Source organism: Mchenga conophoros, linkage group LG15 (genome assembly GCF_057382185.1).
Source record: "Mchenga conophoros isolate Kocher_MC1m ecotype Shallow Benthic linkage group LG15, M_conophoros_male_GT1.1, whole genome shotgun sequence".
Lineage (NCBI taxonomy): Eukaryota > Metazoa > Chordata > Actinopteri > Cichliformes > Cichlidae > Mchenga > Mchenga conophoros.
This window is the reverse complement of record NC_140540.1, coordinates 20,774,184-20,794,460: the sequence shown is the minus strand read 5'-3', so window position 1 is coordinate 20,794,460 and position 20,277 is coordinate 20,774,184. Positions and strand designations below refer to the sequence as shown.

Here is a 20,277-nt window from a genome sequence, read left to right as displayed (position 1 = left end):
AACTAAGACAAAGCAAATGCAACTGGGGTGTATATCCCGATGCAAAGTAAAACAGGAAATGAAGCAGTGAAAGGTGGTCATTGGGACATGAAACTATCACAGCTGTCCAAGCTGGCAGGTTCAAAGTCACTGACCTGCTGGTCGCTGCACACTGAACCAACGTTGCTGAGGTTACTGTTGCTCATGCCAACTGACTGCCCAATGGGAGGTAATGAGCTGACGCCACTCGAGCCCCCGGCCATGGAAACGGTGATGCTCATGTTGTTATAAACCCCCTGCTGGCCAAACGGCTGCCCTGCGCTCTGTCCTGACTGACTGAACAGGCTGCAGCACAGAAAACAGTCAGAGAGGAGTTAAAACCGGCCTCACAGATTTCATTTATTAATGTTTGCAAATGTCTTTGTTCCTTATAAACTGTATGCATGCTCCTAACCTGCCCACGCTTGTTGGTTGCCAGCCTTTCATGTCGGGTGACTGGTAGCCAGTAGATGAGTTTTGCTGAAGTAGAGGACTCTGGGAGGTGGAGTTCTGAGGTGATAAAAGTGGGCTGGAGGGGCTCATCTCAGGAGCAAACGGTGGGTCTTGCTGGACCACAGCTGTAACAAAGAAAACATGGATGTTGAGAAGGGCGGAAGAGAGAAAAAAAAACAAAAAAAAAAAAAAACAAACTCCTGGGTCACCTGTATGGAGAGAAAGAAAAACAAAAAAAACAGAGGAGACAGCAAACAACAAAGAGCAACATAATAATAATAAAAAAAAAAAAAGCACCATCACAATAAACTAGCTAGTCATAGATATCAATAGTTACTAAATAATAAACGATATTGTGCAGCACGCAAGATAGACAGCGCACAGTGTGCTTTGAGGCAGCAGCCAAGAAAGCTTTAGTCCGCATCTGTGAATACCCATGTGTACACCTGTGTGGATCAGCATGCTTGCATTCCAAAGGTTTCTCCATGTAATGATCTGCTAGAGAGTGTGGGGAGCCACAGCCCTGTCCTCTATGGTATCAAGCAGGTATGGAGGAGATCAAAACTCCAGACATCCAGAGGCCCCCAGAACACAAGAGACCAAGGAAGACCCACAGAGGGGCAGCCGCGCCACTGTTCCAGTAAGAGCTGAGGAGAGTCCCAGATGAGAGCTCATTCAGCAGCCGCGGAGCAGAAGCCAGGGGGAGTTGCAGTGACGCGCCCGTGAGCTCCGCCGGCAGCCAGCTGTGCCTGAGTGACCGAGCCCCAGGCCGAGAGGCCGGGGGCACCCCACCTCCAAAGTGGCCCGAGCGAGCCCCAATAAGCGGCCGCCAAGGAGTGAGCCGGTGTGTACCCGGACGCCCACCCCCAGATACAAAGAACCACCAACGCACCGACACCTGAGGGAGTCCGCCACCGGCAGGGGAAGTGGTGGTGGGTGGAGATAGGCCTCCAAACCTTGGAGGACCCGAGATGTCCCCAGAGAGGTGGCGTTTGATACCCAACCTGACATATAGACACAGACATACAGGCACACACAGACACAAACATCCATTCCCACCCTCATGCTCTCATATGTACTTCACACTCAACCGACGTGGAGACAGACATAAAGGGACGCTGTATACACGATCACACTCCCCAAGCGTACTCTACTAACCGGGTCTAGGTACCCTTGCCCCTGGAGGGGGGAACTGCACCCAGACCCAGGTGGTGTTACCCTTTTCCCTGCGGTGGGGAGAGGCAGACCGCCCCGACTCCGCAGCAGCAGGGAGGCCCCAGACCGCAGTCGGACGGCCCACTCCTCCTAGCCCCCCCGCTCAGGTAGGCCGCAGAGAATGGGGGTGAGAGAAGACTCCAAACCTCCCTCCACCCGCTAATTGTAGTGTTGATGCATGTGTGTTCTAAGGTGCAATTAAAACCCAGGAGGGCATGGAGCTACCTGCCAGAGAGCAGCAGGTAAGCGCATAGTCCCTCCTGCTGGCCCTCAATGTCTACATGTATTTAAAATTGAGAGGTGGGCAACGACGTCAGGGGTGAGGCGTACACCCTGATGGTAACTTGGACTCCGTGTATCGTGCCCACCCCCAAGATCCTATATGTATGTGTAATGAGAGTGTGAGTAATGTGAATGTCTAAGTTGTGGGATAAAATTGAGGCAGAGGCAGCCAGAAGGGGACAGAGGGGGGGGGTAGCCTCCTCTGCATCCTGGTGACATACCCCTACTCCAAGGCCCTGCATGTGTGGGTGGTTGTGGTGGAGCAGGAGGAGGGAGGCAGCTGGAGATGGGGAGGGAAGGAAGGGAGGGGCAGGTGACCCCTCCCTGGGGCCAGCTCCCCCGCTGACCCCAGTAGGCACTCCCACACTCCGCGACCCGCCAGGGAAAGGGGGCCCAGGCCCATCCAGACCGGGGCCCAGCGCAGCAGCGCCCCCCGGCCCCACAGAGCCCGGGACAGTCCACCCAACCCCACCACAGAGAAAACTGCACCCACCCCACCATCCACTCGTCTTCCAGACTACATGAGACAATAGACGCCCAGGCTGAGATCTTCCTCCACCTCTCCTGTATCTCCCCCTCCTGCAGAGAGTTCCTGAGGGGAAGAAAGCTCCTGCAAGGTGTAACAATCTCCCCCACCGGTTGAAGAGCCCCACAGGCGACGTTTTCTTTCTTCCTCTCCCCCTCTTTCTTTCATTCTTTCCCCCTGTCCTATTAAAAAAAAAAAAAAAAAAAAAGGATGACAAAGGATGAACTGAAGCTCCGCCATCACGTGATGTCACATGCTGCTGTTTCTGATGTCACTTCCATAAAAAAAAAGAAAAAAAAAAAAAAGAAAACATGGATGTTTCAAAGATGTGAAATCATAATAAATTTATGTAGGTGAATCAATTTTTAAAAGGTTTTAATGTTCTTAGGCACAAAATCAAATTCACCAACCAACAAAGAGGGTGGCAACACCTTCCGAACAGAAATGCAGACACAATCATGTGCTTAGAGCTAAATGCACAACAAAGAGCCTCTATCCAGTCACTCAATATGGAAGAGCAGCATTTCTACTCTCAGATTACTGAGGTCATCAACCTACTCCTAAGAACGAGCCCAGACACTTTTGGAGGAAGCTCATTCCTGCTGGCTGAATCTACAATTGTTGTTACCAGCACCTTCAGCTCCACCTCTTTATTCATCACAACAGATCAGTTTAGTATCCACACCAATTTTTCCTCCAATTTGTGAACAAGGTTTAAATATGTCCTCTTCAAGGAAACTTCAAATGGGGATGAATCACCGCCTTAATATGGTGAAAGGGTTTAATCCTACACCCTTGCGCTTGGTCAGGTCTTAACAGGCAAACTGGTCCAGGGTAAGGAGTGAGGGTGGAGTGTATGTTGGAAAAGACAAGAAGAACCCTGTGACCTGTCCGAGGCTACGCACACAGAGGGAGGGGGTCACCAAAGATAACCTTGAAGTCTTGCTTTTTTCGTTTGTTTGTTTGTTTTACCAGTAAGGGCCCAGCCAGTGTTAGCCTGAAAAAGCCACATGGGGCAGCGCTCCTGCAGAACTCCAGAAGGAGCTTCAAGGATCCGGTGGTTTGCAGACTGAAGTCGAAGTTGGAAGCCTTGGAAGTCTGATTCCCAGCTGGCTTTAGGGACTTGCACCTCTAAGTCTGTCAAAACTGTTGAGTGTAAAGCTTCATTATAATTGGTGTTAACCAATGGTAAACTAATAGTCAATTTAACCTCACTGTTGAACAATGGCATTATAAGTTAATTTTACCAATCAGTAGTAAAGCAATCATTTATTTTTCATGTCAGTTTGTGTGATAAAAATATTTGTTTAACAATTCCCTTCATGGTCCTACTTCTAATTGCATTTAATGCAGACCACATCCTATTTCCTAAAGCTACCCCAGGTGCCTTGACCTAAACAGAAGTCATCCCCCTCCCCAAAAAAAACAAAACAAAGCAGAACAAACAAAAACCAGGTTCACACCAACATCTCTTCACCTGTCTCCACCTGTATTAATTACAAAAAGTTTTGATATTTTAAAGTGAGCCTGTCGTGGTTTAGTATTTTGGTTATTTTGCTCCCGTGAACTCACCGGACCCTCCAAACTGCTGAAACAGGCCTTGCTGCAATGAGGAGTTGACGGTGCTGTTGAACTGGCCCTGCACGCCACCCATCAACGTCTGGTTGTTCAGGGGAACTCTGCCGGGCAGCTTGTTGTCCAGAGGGCCCGCGGTAATGGGGCTGAAGTGACTTGGTGAGGTAGGAGGGTTTCCCGCCATCAGGTTGTACCCTGGTGGGAAGTTGAACTGCTGTTGCTGCTGTTGTTGAGTCGTTGTGGGGGGAGCTTTGGGGACCCTAGCAGTCCCAATGGGCCCCACGGCTCCAGTGGGAGTGCCTGCTATGTTCTGTCTCATCAGCATGACCTTCTGCTGGAATAGCTGGCGTTGGCGATGCTGGATGCTGTAGAGTTCCCGCTGACGCTGAGCCAGCATCTGGGCATTCAGCGGAGGCTGCTGAGAGGGAGTAAAAGAGCCTGTTACAGAGAACTTATTGCCCATGTTCAACCTAAATATGATAGTTAATCTTATTATCCTGAGCTGCTTTGTACAGGCTTAAGAAAGAAAATTCACCCAATTTAAAGACCAGCATAATAACCATAGCACAGAAAAAAAGCAAGTTATTAATATGATTTGAAGAAGACTGGCAGTCCTAATTTTCTTAATTTCAATCAGCTCCTGGTAGGGTTCAAAGATCTTATGTGGCTGGCACTGGCACAAAAAGCCAATACGAGACCGAAATTAAAGCCTGCATTAGGACACTTAGGCTACGTTCACACTGCAGGTCTTAATGCTCAATTCCGATTTTTTGATCAAATCCGATTTTTTTGTCTGCTCGTTCACACTACAAATAAAATGCAACAGCAAACGCGCTCTAGTGTGAACGCTCAAAGCGGCCCGCATGCGCAAAAGAAGACGTCACACACAACGCGCTCTGTTTAGACCCAGAGCAAACAATATTGTTTGACTGATGGCCCTTAATATAAAGACTTTGGACTTCATGTTTCCCAATTTTTGCTTTAAGTTATTTTGTTATTTACATAATAATGTAGATAACCTAATGATGATCCTTATTGCTGTTTTAGAGGAGCGGTGCTTCAAAGGATAGTTGCAGATTTCTGTCAGAATCTGCAGGTTATGCAGTACAAATAAAATGTTCACGTTTCTCCAACGTTGTCTTCCCAACAGTTTCACCGGATGGCCAGGAAGCGTTCGCGATGTCTTCTCGGGCGCTTCTCCGGCGCTGATAATTGGCGTCTGTCTTGTGTCAGTGAGGTAAAAGACGGATTTAATGCGACACGACCGTTCAAACAGCAGTCGCTTTCTGAAACATCGGATATGTATCGGATTCAGTACCACATACGAAAGTGACCCAGATCGGATTTGAAAATATCAGATTTGTTCCGTTCACACTGTCATAGCGTGATCGGATATGGGTCGCATAGGGTCAAAAAAAATCGGATTTGATGCGCTTTCGCCTGCAGTGTGAACGTAGCCTTACATTCTTTTGGAGTCTCACCTGACCCCCCAAAAATCAGCTAATTATTTTGTATGATAACTTTTGTTTATTAAATAAAGTAATGCATAATTTTACCTTCACACTGTAAATATTTTCAGAGTTACAGAGGTGCGTGGAAATTCGGTGTTTTTAGTTTGCCCTTTCTTGGGCCCTCGTATCCTCGTTAAGTGCAGGAACATGAAATCTCCGGTGTGGAAAATTTAAGCTCTATTAAAAAACTGCAACCAAATTCATTTGTACCGATTGCGAGTATCTAAATCCAAAATGTTGGTGCGAAAGATACTTTTCATTTGCTTTCAAGTTTTCTCCAGTCAGGTTTTCAGAAACGGTCGAACATCCAGGGTACCCAGGCCCGTTTCGATCACTTTATATCACAGACATTAGACTGATGGAGTTTTACAGCAAACTATGATATATCTCATGATACTGATGATGAAAGTAGGTTACAGAAAAAAAACTCATGAACAAAAAGGTGTTGGGTTTACACTGTGAGATTTAGAGCCGGTATAAAACATATATGATTGCCATTTTTAACAAGAGCTTAAACAAAGCAACAAAGAATACTGTGAACTTGTTAAATTAATGGACAGAAATGCACATTATGCTTAACTGGCATGTGCAGTATATAAACAGACACACAGTTATTCATTTCTATGGCTTGAATTTCAGCACCAATATTGATTATTATCACTTTTTTTTATCTGAAAAAAATCTATAGTTAAATCCACAAAGTTCAGCCTGCTAACAAAAGCAGGGTGGTGAGTAGACAAACGCTCTCTACCACCGTGACTCACTTGCGAGGGCATTTGAGGTTGTTGCACCCCCTGACGAATCCCCATGTTCACATGCTGGGCTCCTCCTGGAAACTGATTCATCCCTGCCAGCCTGTTCTGGAGCTGCAGCAAAGAGAAAATCCCAATGAGCAGAGGTCAGACAGGTTGGACTAGACCAGAGACACGATAAGAGCAATAACAGAGAAGAAGAAATTAAATCAGAGACAAAGAAAATAACACTATTGGACAGTGTGGAGACAGAAGAGAAGAGCAGCGGGGAGAAAGAGGAGTCGAGCACTAGAGATGAGAGAGGAGAAAAAAAAGGTAAAGGGACATCGTTTTATCTCAGCTGCCTGTTATGCCTTGTCGTGGTTTCTCATAACATGGTCACAGTTTCAATAATATTTCATCTGAGTTTGAAGCTTTAAATGGAAGGTGACCTTAAAGAGACAGGAGCTAAAATGACTTATTTCAGCAGTGGAATGATCTACAGGGAGTGCAGAATTATTAGGCAAATGAGTATTTTGCCCACATCATCCTCTTCATGCATGTTGTCTTACTCCAAGCTGTATAGGCTCGAAAGCCTACTACCAATTAAGCATATTAGGTGATGTGCATCTCTGTAATGAGAAGGGGTGTGGTCTAATGACATCAACACCCTATATCAGGTGTGCATAATTATTAGGCAACGTCCTTTCCTTTGGCAAAATGGGTCAAAAGAAGGACTTGACAGGCTCAGAAAAGTCAAAAATAGTGAGATATCTTGCAGAGGGATGCAGCGTGATCATCGAACAATCAAGCGTTTCATTCAAAATAATCAACAGCGTCGCAAGAAGCGTGTGGAAAAACCAAGGTGCCAAATAACTGCCCATGAACTGAGAAAAGTCAAGCGTGCAGCTGCCAAGATGCCACTTGCCACCAGTTTGGCCATATTTCAGAGCTGCAACATCACTGGAGTGCCCAAAAGCACAAGGTGTGCAATACTCAGAGACATGGCCAAGGTAAGAAAGGCTGAAAGACGACCACCACTGAACAAGACACACAAGCTGAAACGTCAAGACTGGGCCAAGAAATATCTCAAGACTGGTTTTTCTAAGGTTTTATGGACTGATGAAATGAGAGTGAGTCTTGATGGGCCAGATGGATGGGCCCGTGGCTGGATTGGTAAAGGGCAGAGAGCTCCAGTCCGACTCAGACGCCAGCAAGGTGGAGGTGGAGTACTGGTTTGGGCTGGTATCATCAAAGATGAGCTTGTGGGGCCTTTTCGGGTTGAGGATGGAGTCAAGCTCAACTCCCAGTCCTACTGCCAGTTTCTGGAAGACACCTTCTTCAAGCAGTGGTACAGGAAGAAGTCTGCATCCTTCAAGAAAAACATGATTTTCATGCAGGACAATGCTCCATCATAGGGCTGCTCAATTAATCGAATTTTAATCACGATTACGATCTGGGCTTTCAACGATCATTAAAAATGACTGAGCCGATTATTAGCCCCTCCCTCATTTATCCGCGACACCTTAAAGGCCGGTCCGTGAAAATATTGTCGGGCATAAACCGGTCCGTGGCGCAAAAAAGGTTGGAGACCGCTGATTAAGAGGACCCGAGGGAAGCTCGGAAAGCTAAGCAGAAGTTATTTGGAGAGTGACTGCCGTTGGTTGAAAAGAGAGTTTAAAAAAAAAAAACTTCAGTGGTGTTGCACACTATTTTATATTATTTTTTAAAGTCATTGTTAACCCTTTAAAGCCGGTCAGAGCAGCACGCTCCGTGTTGTGTAACTATTGTTAAATCCCTGTAGAACCTGAACCGTGTAAGCTAGCGCAATAATTTGTTTTGCATATGAAACCGGAGGAGTTGTACTTACATCTGATGCCATCAGCTTGTCCTCGGTCACGGTTTCGTTCCACATATAGCTTTGCAAAAATTGCATAAAAAGCGCTTGCAGGAACAAAAACATAATATTCCAGAAACACGCTTTGCCGTTCCTGTCAGCTGTTCGTAACACTTCCCACAGTGAAATGATGCACATGCTGTTTTCTTTGCAAATTTGCATCATAGGATTGTTTTTTGTTTTTCCTGCAGTATATAAAAATTGCTGTATCTCCAAAATAAAACTATGAAGACACTCAAAATAAATTTCCTGTTGTTGTAAACTATTTTTTGCAACTTTATTGTATTTAAAGTTTTGAGGGATAAACCTCTTAAATTTCTCCAAGTAGAAATATATGTAAACAAAACAAAAGCGATTTTCAATTTTTTTTGTAGTTTATTGCACTTTTTTGCAATTTATGTAATTACTATGGACTTAATGCATACATATTATTAAAATATGGGCTATAACAGTTGTATTGATGTAGCAACTTGAAATGCTCCCACAAATGGCACTACAGCATGTAAAAAAAAATAATATAAGCTCTGGTGGACTTGGTTCTATAGTAGGTCTTAAAGGGTTAAATAAATATCGTCAAATAATCGTGATCTCAATTTCAGTGAAAATAATCGTGATTATCATTTTTGCCATAATCGAGCAGCCCTACTCCATCACACGCGTCCAAGTACTCCACAGCGTGGCTGGCAAGAAAGGGTATAAAAGAAGAAAAACGAATGACATGGCCTCCTTGTTCACCTGATCTGAACCCCATTGAGAACCTGTGGTCCATCATCAAATGTGAGATTTACAAGGAGGGAAAACAGTACACCTCTCTGAACAGTGTCTGGGAGGCTGTGGTTGCTGCTGCACGCAATGCTGATGGTGAACAGATCAAAACACTGACAGAATCCATGGATGGCAGGCTTTTGAGTGTCCTTGCAAAGAAAGGTGGCTATATTGGTCGCTGATTTGTTTTTGTTTTGTTTTTGAATGTCAGAAATGTATATTTGTGAATGTGGAGATGTTATATTGGTTTCACTGGTAAAAATAAATAATTGAAATGGGTATATATTTGTTTTTTGTTACGTTGCCTAATAATTATGCACAGTAATAGTCACCTGCACACACAGATATCCCCCTAAAATAGCTAAAACTAAAAACAAACTAAAAACTACTTCCAAAAACATTCAACTCCAGGCCTGAAGGGCCGGTGTCCTGCAGGTTTTAGATATCCTCCTGGGTCAACACACCTGTATCAAATGATTAGTTCATTACCAGGCCTCTGGAGAACTTCAAGACATGTTGAGGAGGTAACTTAGTCATTTAAATAAGCAGTGTTGGATCAAGGACACATCTAATCCCTGCAGGACACCGGCCCTTGAGGCCTGGAGTTCTCCCAGCCCTGATCCAGGGCCTGCACAGAGGCCCATTATAAGATAACTATTTGGAACTGTTAACCATGTAAAGCTAATTTTAATAAAATTATGGAGCTGGGAATTAGCATAACAGGTCAATAAAATTCTGTGAATAAATTACACCTAAACAAAGTTCACAGTAGTTACTTAAAATGTTAGAGGCAGAAGAAAAAGAGGCGACATCATTTACAGGTTAATGAGCTGAATACACACCGGACAAACTGACTCTGTGTCCTTACCTGCTGTGGGCCTTGTAGTCTCTGCTGCAGCTGCAGGCGCAGTTGGTTCGGTGGCAGCCTGACCGGATTGCCCATCCCCTGTGGTCTGGTCATGCCTGGCCTCAGTCCCATGCCCGTCCCACCGGGGAAGGCCCCTCGAGGGGCTCCGAACCCCAGACCCTGCGCCCCCACCGTGCCCAGCTCTGGAGGAAAAGGAGCTTGTGGAGCTGGTGTGAATTGGGAAGGGTAGGTGGGGAGTTTAGGGTCTATGGAAACTGGGGTGGCAGTGGGTTGCTGGGGTGGAAAATTTTGAGGTAAAGGGTCAAAGCAGCCACCCTACGAAGAGGGAAATAAAACAGGAAAAGGAAATCATTATGACGATGTTGTCTCGTAACCACCACAAAGTGTCCTTCAGTAAGATGGGGTAGGATTTTTCCAGTACTTTCTAGTCAAGTTGCTTTTTAAGTAATATGTTAGTATATCTATTTGGTCATTTAGAAGAGAAAATAAACATTCTGGAAAGTGAGAGCAATAACATACAAGATAATTATTGGACCTGGAGTTACTTGAGACCTGAAGTCTGAAATCTAACCATCTGTTCCCTTTATCACAACCCAGACTTATTGTTTATATCATAAAGGCCTTTGCAACAGTTTCACACCATGGTGGTGCTGCGGTTAGCTCTGCTGTCTCACAGAAAGAACGTCTCAAATGTCCGGGGCAACTGGGTTTCCACAGTGTAGTGATATATAAACAAAGCACTATAAGAATCTCTACTCCCAGGCAAAAAACAATGAAACAGCACTATTATTTACACGTAGATACTCATAAAAGTATTCAATTTTATACACTAACTAAAATGCAAAAACGTTAATAAAACCAAAGTGGACCAAATGAAGTCTTTAAGGCACATTAAGTCAGCAATGTAGTTATTAAAGGTGAAGCAGAGACAGAAGCAACTGCAAAGCTACACTTTCAAAAGACTTTGGCATCACAGCAGTCACCAAACAGACGCAGAAGTATGATGTAAACAAACCAAAGTTCTTGTAGACAGTTTATCTGGAACACCAGTCCGCATTAATGCTAGCATTAAGTAAATGAATGGCTATGACTAAAGACAAACTTAGCTCAACCCTTGGACCACATGATACGATCACAGTTACATGATGACAGAGGACTCCAAAGCCACACTTTGTTCCTCATTGTTTACTTCACTGTTCAACTGCCAGTACTGCTGCTGTTATCGCCTCGCTCCAGGTACAGCTTGCACGTCAGTCCATTACACAAAAATCAATCTACACATGTCATTTCCACAGCGTACACCTATAGTCACTTGCACTTACAGAGCAATTACTTTCTATCAGCGATTTGGCTCCGCCCAAAAAAACACATCATCACCTGTTTTCCTGGTTTGGAAAAGCAAGTCTGACATCGAACCATAATCATTTTCAGCCATTGAAACAACGTCGCTGCCACAGCGATGTTGATGTTTTTGAAACACTGAAATATTTTAATTCCATTTAAATCGTATCTGATGTGTTACCTGAGTGTTACAAAGAACTGAAAGAAGCATAAAAGCCAGAGATCGCCTGTGATTATTTGGCAGATTATTTGCTTTTAAACAAGCCAAAATAAACTAAACGACTGCGGTTAGAAGAGTTGAACAGAAGTAAAGGTAAACATTATAAACTAATTGAATCACCTTGTGTTTTACTTGAATGCCGTCCAGGAGTTTTATTTATATTTCTTGTGCCAAATCCTTGTGGATGGCACAAAAAAACAGATCAGAGGCCAGCAGAGGCTGCCAGCGCTTCAGCTGAGCAACTGTTTTGAATGTTTTGATTAATTATAGCAACATCGTAAAATTAATGATCATGCACTGGTCTTAAAATTAATCTTGTAAAGCCTTTGCAGGGCTTAAAGTCCAGTCTGCTGGTCAAAGTGTCCAACAGCAAAAGCTAAAGTGCTTTGTTAATATGTTTGTAGTATAAAAGCACTCAGAGTTCAGTAAGCCTTTCCACTGTCTTACAAGCTTTATGACCTACTCACCTGTATCAGTTTGTCGATACCCAGGGCTTTGTCAAGCTCAGCCAGTTCGCTTTCATCTGTCCCACTGAGGAAGTTAACCAGCTGCTCTAATAGAGCCTTCTCATCGTTCCGGGCTTCAGGTGTGGTTGGAGGGCCAAGCACTTCATCCAGCGTACAGGGCACACACTGCCTGCTCAAAAAGACAAAACACCGTCTTTCCCACGCTCCTCTCTGGGCTGTGAAGAAGCAGCTTAGACTTATAAAATCAGACTTACTCTTGTGGTGATGCCAAAGGAGCCTGCAAAGGAGTTCCCAGACCATCAAATGTCAGGGTGTCAGCCAGAGCCAGAGGCTGAAACTGGGAATCACCCGCATCCATCTTGGTTTGACCTGAAAGGGAAATTCATACACTAAGGCTTGTGGAAGAAAAATGTTTATGAACAACAGCATGCATCTTTAGGTTTAAAGTGCTCTGTGCAACTTTTTTCATATATTAGATGCCTTCTACTTCCCTTTGTTCAAACAAACAAACAAACAAACACACTTTCTACTTCACCATCAACAGGTAACAAGATATATATGGAAGTTACATACTTCATTTAATCTTGGTAAAATCTTTACCACGCAGCCATGACGTAGCATTATATTGCCCCCTTCTCAAGTAGAGTGAAAAAATTGATCATATATAAATTTCTATCTATCTATCTATCTATCTATCTATCTATCTATCTATCTATCTATGGCCTGATTTATATGTCAGGCCCATGATAGTTTGGAATCTGGCCTTCTCGTTAAATTTGTTACCGTCTGGTTGTAGCTGTGGACTGTGCAGTTCATCCACATGCTAAACCAAAAAGACTGACTTTCAATCACTTACACAGCTGCTACAAGCTACACTGTTTGCTAACACAGAAAGCAAGAAAGACAGTTGATGCTCAGCAATTTCAACTGAGATGGGAAGCCTGCAGAGTGGCATAGTCCAATTATAATTTATGCTGTCATTACAAAGTTTGTTGTTTCACTAAATTTCTTTTTAATAGCAGAATTTAGTTCTGACTACACAGGGTAACCAAACTGTGGCTGCAGTACACTTATTTACCAGTGGTTGAGGTGAAAGGGTTCATAACTTCGGCCTCTGGAAATGGACTGCTGTCTATGGGGGTCTGGAAGGGGTCTCCTTGTCCCGGTTGTTGGCTTGGAGTGGCGGGATTGCAGAACTCAAATGAAGACTGACTCTGAAGGCTGCAGCCAGAGGGCGGTCTGCCATCACTGAGCCCTGCAACACAAACACAAGGACACTGCGAAAATCACTTGAAGTATTTCATGAGGAAAGAAATACTTTATGTATCCCATAATATAAAATACTAATAATATCTGGCAGATATATTTTATTCTAGGAGGTGATATCATGTGCTATGAAATATTTCCAACATCTGTCGCTGTGGGAGATGAGCTCAAACGTGCTGCGCTGCCTGTCCAGTTAGCCGTGCAGAGGGTTGTCAGGACTAATAACGATGGATAACAGTTTGCTCAGTGACCACCTCTCCACCACAGCCTTGAAAGTATCCAACTTTCAGCCAATCACTGATCATTTTATTCAGTCAGTGTCACCAGATCAGACCACAGCCCAATTACAGTGTGTTCGCTATATGTGAGTGAAAGAAAATCTCCAACATTTTGCTGCACTCAGTGCGGATCTCAGCTTCCCTAGGAAACAGAGCCTGCTCATCCCCAAATTTGAATATAGCCTCTATGTTGGTCTTCCAGTTCAGTCTGGACTATCGTTGTATACACCTCCACCACATGAACATCCTGAGTGTGCAGCCACCTCTTTCCTTCTGAAGTTCATCCCCATCTCTCTGATCTTATTCACATTCAGAAGCAGACCAATCCACAAACTCATCCACTAGTGCTCTATACTCCTCCTCCTGCCCATCACTAATGCATCCAACCATGCAGACCCAGAGTTGTACTGAAAGCCTAGCTATGACAAAATGCATCCATTTATTTTCAAGCAATTTTGGGAGATTTGTCCTTTGACATGCAGGACAAAGAAGGACGTAATCCACTTCAGACATGCTCTTGCTACTGGAAAATGAATATATCCAGTAGGAAGAGAAAGGTAACCAATCTTAATGTGACAAGCATTATACAGTTAAAAATGTAAAAAAAAAAAAAAAATCCAAGCTTGGTAAAGAAGTGTGAGATACTCTTTTGAGATACAAGAGTAAGTACTGTTTGACTCTTTAGCCATTGTGGTTCTCTTTTCTAATGTTTTATAAATTTTGCTTACAGCTTTCTGTTCCTCATGACATTTTCTATCCATGTCAAAAGCAATTAGACTCTTGACTATTCAAATTGAGCTTCTGTCTGAATTAGGTAAGCACACTGCCAGGATAGAGCATGCAGCACACTGAATGTGTGACAACCCACTTGCTATTGGTAAATCAACTGAACTATTTGCTGTGCTATTCCCGCTTTGACACAATTCAACAGCATATGGAATTCATATTTGGGATTTGGAAGATTAAAGACCGGCTACTGTCCGATCCTTTTTCTCCTGTCAGGTGATATTTAGAAAGATTCACGTGTGAAAACAGCTGAGGAAACCTTTAGACGTTTTCTCTGCAGTGTGACAAGAAGTAGAGTAAGAGTTTGGTTACATGGCTCCTGGAAGCCACTAGAGGGCATTAAGAATATAAAAATGCCGGTGAATGAACTCTGGATCATACCATTACTACTACCATCAATACAATAATAACAATAACAATTATTTTGAATCCAATCAATTTAAATACTATCCAATAATGCTTAAAGAACAAAATTAGTAACTATTATAACAAACAATCTGATATTTGAATGAAATCAAGGATTTATTCATCACGAGTTGAAACAGTACCTCTGTTAGGAGTGCCAGGAGGCTCTCTCTTCACATTTACATTGCGGGGAGTGCTGGCCTCGCCGGGTTGGAGCTGAGTGGGTGACTGCAGTTTGAGCTGGGGGGAAGGGGAGTGAAGCTGAGGCGATGGGGACTGCAACTGTGGGAGGGACTGAGGCTGAGACAGGGGTGACTGGAGCTGAGGCACAGGGGACTGGAGCGTAGCTGGGGGCTGGGGACCCGGAGACTGAAGTTGAGGGCCTCCTCCGGGGTTTGGTGTATCCTCACTGCCCTGTTTGGCCCCAGCTGGGCCTCTGAAGCCAGGCAGCATCTGGGAGAGAGGGTCCATATCAACAGATACACTAGAAATCTACAGGCAAGAAACAAATGAAAAAGAAATGCAAATAAAAGGTGTTAAAAATAAAGTATTAAAAGATAATTGGGGAAAAAGGGGGAAGTGGGCGTTGGGAAAACTTCAAAGACTACAGCTGGTAGCTGAACCCACAGTGGAGACAAAGTCCAAGAAAATAAACATGCAACTCGGTTTACAACGGCTGTCCTGCAACTGGCAACACAGGATCAAAGCTCAGAGGAAAATTTCGAGGCTTGACTGAGAAAGATCCTTTTTAACGCCGTGTCACGCAAGCATGATTGAAAATAAGTCCTCGTTTAGGGTGGGAAGATTAACATTACTGGGTCATTACAGTTGCGCGTTATGACTGTCTGATTGGTCGAAGCTGGACAGAGTTCATCAGCGTCTGTTGCTTTTGACACTTGGATCACTTACCGATCAGTTTAGGTTGTTGAAAGGTGTTTTTCTGTAATCTGGGTTAATCTGACTGGTATTTTCTGTTTTGGCTATAGGGACCACAAAATACACCTCGTATCAGCAGACGAGTAAAATCCCTATTTTTCTTACTTTTACCAGTTCATTAGTTTTACTTCCTAAACCTGGCTGCTCTAATGGCGTTTTACCTCATTATTTTCTGTCGCAGTCTCATTTTAAAGCGTTATTTTATTGGTCTGATGATGCAGTGGCGATCTGAAACAAGTTCTCATTAAGCTGTAGTTGAAATCCCACTCTGAAGGCCTTCTGTTTTATTACTTTACACAAATGTTAAATGCCCAATTTTCAAAAATTAACACAATATCAACAGCTGTACCATGGAGTCTCGGCTGTCTTTGCGGCTGTCTCTGCGGTTTTCTCCGACAGGGCTCGATTTGGGGCTGGACACTCCTCCAAGTTTGGTTGCACCTCCTGCGCCAACCGTTGACCCTGTACAGGTCACTCCCTCCCCACCAGCTTTCTTCTCTACCTTAATTCTCACTGTCTGAAGGCTCAGAGCAGATGGAGGTGGCAGGTCGTCCAAGTCCTTCAAAAACAAAAAGGTTTCAGCCAGGTGCCAAACATCAGGAAGTCAAATACAATGTAGTATACAGTAAAGAATAAATGTTCATCATAAATTAACGGACTTAAGCACTGCTTGCATTTACCTGAAATTTAAATATACGAAAATGTAATAATACAGAGAACCCTAAATATGAGCTAATTATTATGTTTAATTTTCACCTTTTCATAGAGTGACTGCATCCGAACACATAGTTTACAGAAGAATGTATGTTTGTATGGGATATTAAAGACCATCTTAAATTATAATATATTTGACTTTTAAAATTAAAACAATCCAACCATTAAAAAAGACCAAATATTATATTAGTATATTTTTATACTGCATTGTGTTTCCTTTAAATTTTATTCCAGAAAAAGAAGCTAAAGTTCTCTTTCATAGCATTCGTTTGTGTCCACTATGGGAACGCCTCCTGCGTGACCTCATCAGAAGCTCAAATACCATTACGCCAGCCCTTACAGCAAAAAGATTTTTGCCTGGGATACACACCCCGTGTGTGCGGCATGCCTGGGCTTATCTCACGCTCAGGCTGCCTTGACACCCGCACGAGACTGTATCCACTGCGCGGCTGTCCCACGCAAACTACTCCGCCGCATGCTAGCTCGCCAGGCTAACCTGTCGGGTGGCGACCCTTTGCTGTGTGAGGCTGCTGCGGTGCCCGATGATTTGGCCGCAACGCCAGGGCCGAGCTGGGTAGAGGCAGACCCTCAGCCCATCGCGACCGCTTTCCCGTCGCTGGAGGCACACGGAGATCGTGAGTTTTTCCCCGATGCTGGAGTCACCTGGGGAGATGCCAACGAGGACGGAGATGAGTCGGCTGATTCAGAGCTCCTGCTGTCTGACGATGGCGAGGAGGAAGATTCCAACCTCCTTGGCTAGCATCAGCTGGGCTGCAAAGCCCTTGGCTACCGGCGAGGTTGAAAAACCGACACCGCCGTCTCCCCTGGATCTCGACATGCAGGACATGTGCAAGCGCGCAGCCGCTAGGCTCAACATCCCGTGGCCCGCCATACAAACAGAGGATGTAAAGTCTCGTTTTGACGGCGAGCCCACCCGCTCAGCGCTGGGTGGGCTCGCAGGGACTGGACCCTCACCGAGACGGCCACCGTCGCGTGAGAGTCTCTGCAGACTGTTCACTCGCTCTCCGCGAGTGGAAGAGGCCAGGTTTCTTGTCTCAGGGCGTTGCCATGGGGGCAGTTTCAGCCAGGAAGGCGATTTCCACAGATGCCCCTCTTTCGGGCTGGGGGGCCACCCACGAGGGCAGAACAGTGAATGGGGCCCTCACATGCGCTCCACCCACATAAACTGTCTGGAACTGCTGGCGGTTCACCTGTCGCTAAAACACTTTCTCCCTTGGCTGAGAGGTCATCATGTTTTAGTGAGGTCGGACAATTCCACCGTTGTGGCCTACATCAACAGACAGGGGGTCTGGGGTCCCCCAAGTTACACACACTAGCACACAGACTGATAGTCTGGAGCAGTGTCCACCTGCTGTCACTGAGAGCAACTCACGTGCCGGGGATCTTGAACTTTGGAGCAGATCTTCTCTCCAGGGGAAACCCGCTGTATGGGGACTGGAAGCTTCACCCAGAGGTGGTGAAGCAGATCTGGCTGCGATTCGGTCAGGCGACCGTGGACGTTTATGCATCCAGTGAGAATGCTCAGTGTCCCCTGTTTTACTCGCTGCATGATCAGAGAGCTCCACTTGGGGTGGATGCTCTAGCTCACGAGTGGCCGAGAACCCTCCTCTATGCTTTTCCCCCAGTGGCCCTCATTTCTCCAACTCTGGCCAGAGTGAGGGAGAGAAGTCACTATATGATCCTGATAGCCCCGCACTGGCCAGGGAAACACTGGCTGGCCGAGATTTTTCAGCAGCTGTGCGGCCCACCTTGGCTGTTACCACTACGCAGAGACCTCCTGTCTCAGGCACAGGGGGAAATATTCCACCCCCACCCAGAGAGGCTGGCTCTATGGGCTTGGCCCGTGAGTGGTTTAACCTGAACACGGTGGGGCTCCCTCATAGTGAATTACAGGCCACCCCTTTTCAGTGCTCTGTGGCTGTGATTCTGTCATTTCTTCAGGCCCTGATTGATAAGGGTGAAGCCTTCTCCACCATCAAGGTGTATTTGGCAGCAATTTCAGCCTGCCATATTGGTTTTGAGGGAAAGACTGTTGGCCAGCATCCCTTAATATGCCGTTTCATGAAGGGTGCACGGCGTAAATTGCCTACGTCTAGGCTGTTGGCTCCATCGTGGGACCTTCCCACAGTATTGGCTGCGCTCTCCTGTTGCCCATTTGAACCCCTGGAACAGGTTGAGTTGAAATTTCTGTCCTTGAAGACGGCTCTTTTAATTGCTTTAGCTTCTGCTAAACGTGTGGGAGAGATCCACGCTCTCTCAGTGCATCAGTCATGCATTCAGTTCTCCTCGGATAATACGAGGGTCAGTATGCGGCTCACCCTGCCTTTGTCCCAAAGGTTGTCGGCACATGTTCCCCTAAAGAACTGCCGGCCTTTTGCCCACCGCATTTCTCCTCAGTGGAGCAACAGCAGCTGCATACCTTGTGTCCAGTCCGTGCTCTGCGCATTTACATGGACCGAACCCAGAGTGTCAGACAAAGTGACCAGCTGTTCGTGTCCTGGGCTAAACCACATATGGGAAAGCCTGTGTCTAAACAGCGCCTCTCCCATTGGATAGTAGGAGCAATTGCCCTGGCCTATACTAGCAGGGGCCTTGAGCCCCCTGCTGGCTTACGTGCGCATTCCACTAGAGGTCTGGCAACCTCATGGGCTCTCTTTAGGGGAGTTTCTATTCAGGAGGTGTGTGCAGCTGCATGCTGGACCTCACCTCATACATTTGCTAGGTTTTACAGGTTAGATGTGACAGCACCTAACCTAGCACATTCAGTCCTCAGTGCAGGTTCTTCCCGGGTGGGGGCCTCTCCCCTGTGAAGTGCTGTTGGGGACGGTTGTCTTCTTAACAGGCATGTCTGGCAATCCGGGAGTCAGTATTTCTCCCATAGTGAGACACGAAACGAATGCTATGAAAGAGAACTTAAGGTTATGTATATAACCCCGGTTCTCTGAGTAGCATGAGTGAGTGTCTCACCAGACCGCCCTCCTTGCTATGGAAGCGAGGAAGTGGTGGGCTTGTTTTGAATGACATCTGACGCTATGTCAGCCTATTATATAGGGAGGCACTGGCCCCTCCTGACATGGGCGTCACCTAGCCAGCCTGTAAGGGCTGGCGTAATGGTATTTGAGCTTCTGATGAGGTCACGCAGGAGGCGTTCCCATAGTGAGACACTCACTCATGCTACTCAGAGAACCGGGGTTATATACATAACCTTAAGTTTCCTTTTATAGTATTTGCAATGCCCTATATTCTAGACTTCCATTGCAATAAGTGAAAATGATTAACTATTATTTCAGATGCTGTTCTGGTTCTGATTCTCATCTTTTGGGTTGAGTAGGGATGTGTTTGTAGACTGTTATTTTTTTTAGTTTTTGTTTTATGTGGCAGCAGAAAGGAAAAAAATGTGAATATCAGATTAGAAATAAATACAGTATAGAAGGCAATTACTAATACTTTCAGGCTCACGTGCAGCCCTGCACTCCAATACAGCTGGAATTGTGTGGCTTTTGGATCTCTTATAGTCATAACCCTACTTAGGTAAAACTATCATAGTTTGGACCTAAAATACAAAGTATCTAAAATAAAATCAGTATATATATTCTAATACTGGATCATTGTAATTGATTCCAAATTGTCTATATAATTTTTATTTTGCTGCTGTACACTGCTGGGCAGCTTTATCTAGAACAATCGTTTAGTGCAGTTGCTTGTAACTAAAGCTTTAAAATAAATGGTTTTAAGTACAAAGCGCAATATTTGTATCCAAAATGTGCTGATTTTAAGCATAAAGTAGCAAAACACAGAAGTAATATTAAATAAATAACATTATTAAATTGTACTTCATTAAGCATTTCACCAGTGGTCGTGTCCGGGCTCTCGTCCACTGTAAGATTAACAGTAATCTAATAACATAAGACTGGCAGTGGGGCACAAGGAGAACCGGTCTTCCATATGTGGTGTGGTGGGAAAGGAATTTAGAAAGAAAAAAAGCTTTGGGCTTCCATATTA

The 20,277-nt window shown here is 44.9% G+C and overlaps 1 protein-coding gene across 5 annotated transcripts in view; it reads right to left on the bottom strand.

Moving 5' to 3' along the window:
• The window catches only part of ncoa1 (nuclear receptor coactivator 1), a 103,260-nt gene that overhangs the window by 8,452 nt on the left and 74,531 nt on the right, over positions 1 to 20,277 (bottom strand). For 2 of the 5 annotated variants that reach the window (XM_085247037.1, XM_085247036.1), the window contains 10 exons: positions 15,890 to 16,099; positions 14,748 to 15,096; positions 12,948 to 13,124; positions 12,124 to 12,238; positions 11,870 to 12,038; positions 9,842 to 10,156; positions 6,345 to 6,446; positions 4,067 to 4,487; positions 434 to 596; positions 135 to 324 (listed from right to left, as the gene is read on the bottom strand). In XM_085247037.1, the coding sequence (XP_085103163.1) occupies positions 135 to 324; positions 434 to 596; positions 4,067 to 4,487; positions 6,345 to 6,446; positions 9,842 to 10,156; positions 11,870 to 12,038; positions 12,124 to 12,238; positions 12,948 to 13,124; positions 14,748 to 15,096; positions 15,890 to 16,099 (2,211 nt within the window). The remainder of the gene's footprint in view (positions 1 to 134; positions 325 to 433; positions 597 to 4,066; positions 4,488 to 6,344; positions 6,447 to 9,841; positions 10,157 to 11,869; positions 12,039 to 12,123; positions 12,239 to 12,947; positions 13,125 to 14,747; positions 15,097 to 15,889; positions 16,100 to 20,277) is intronic. The other 3 variants (XM_085247038.1, XM_085247041.1, XM_085247039.1) reach the window with 3 other exon arrangements.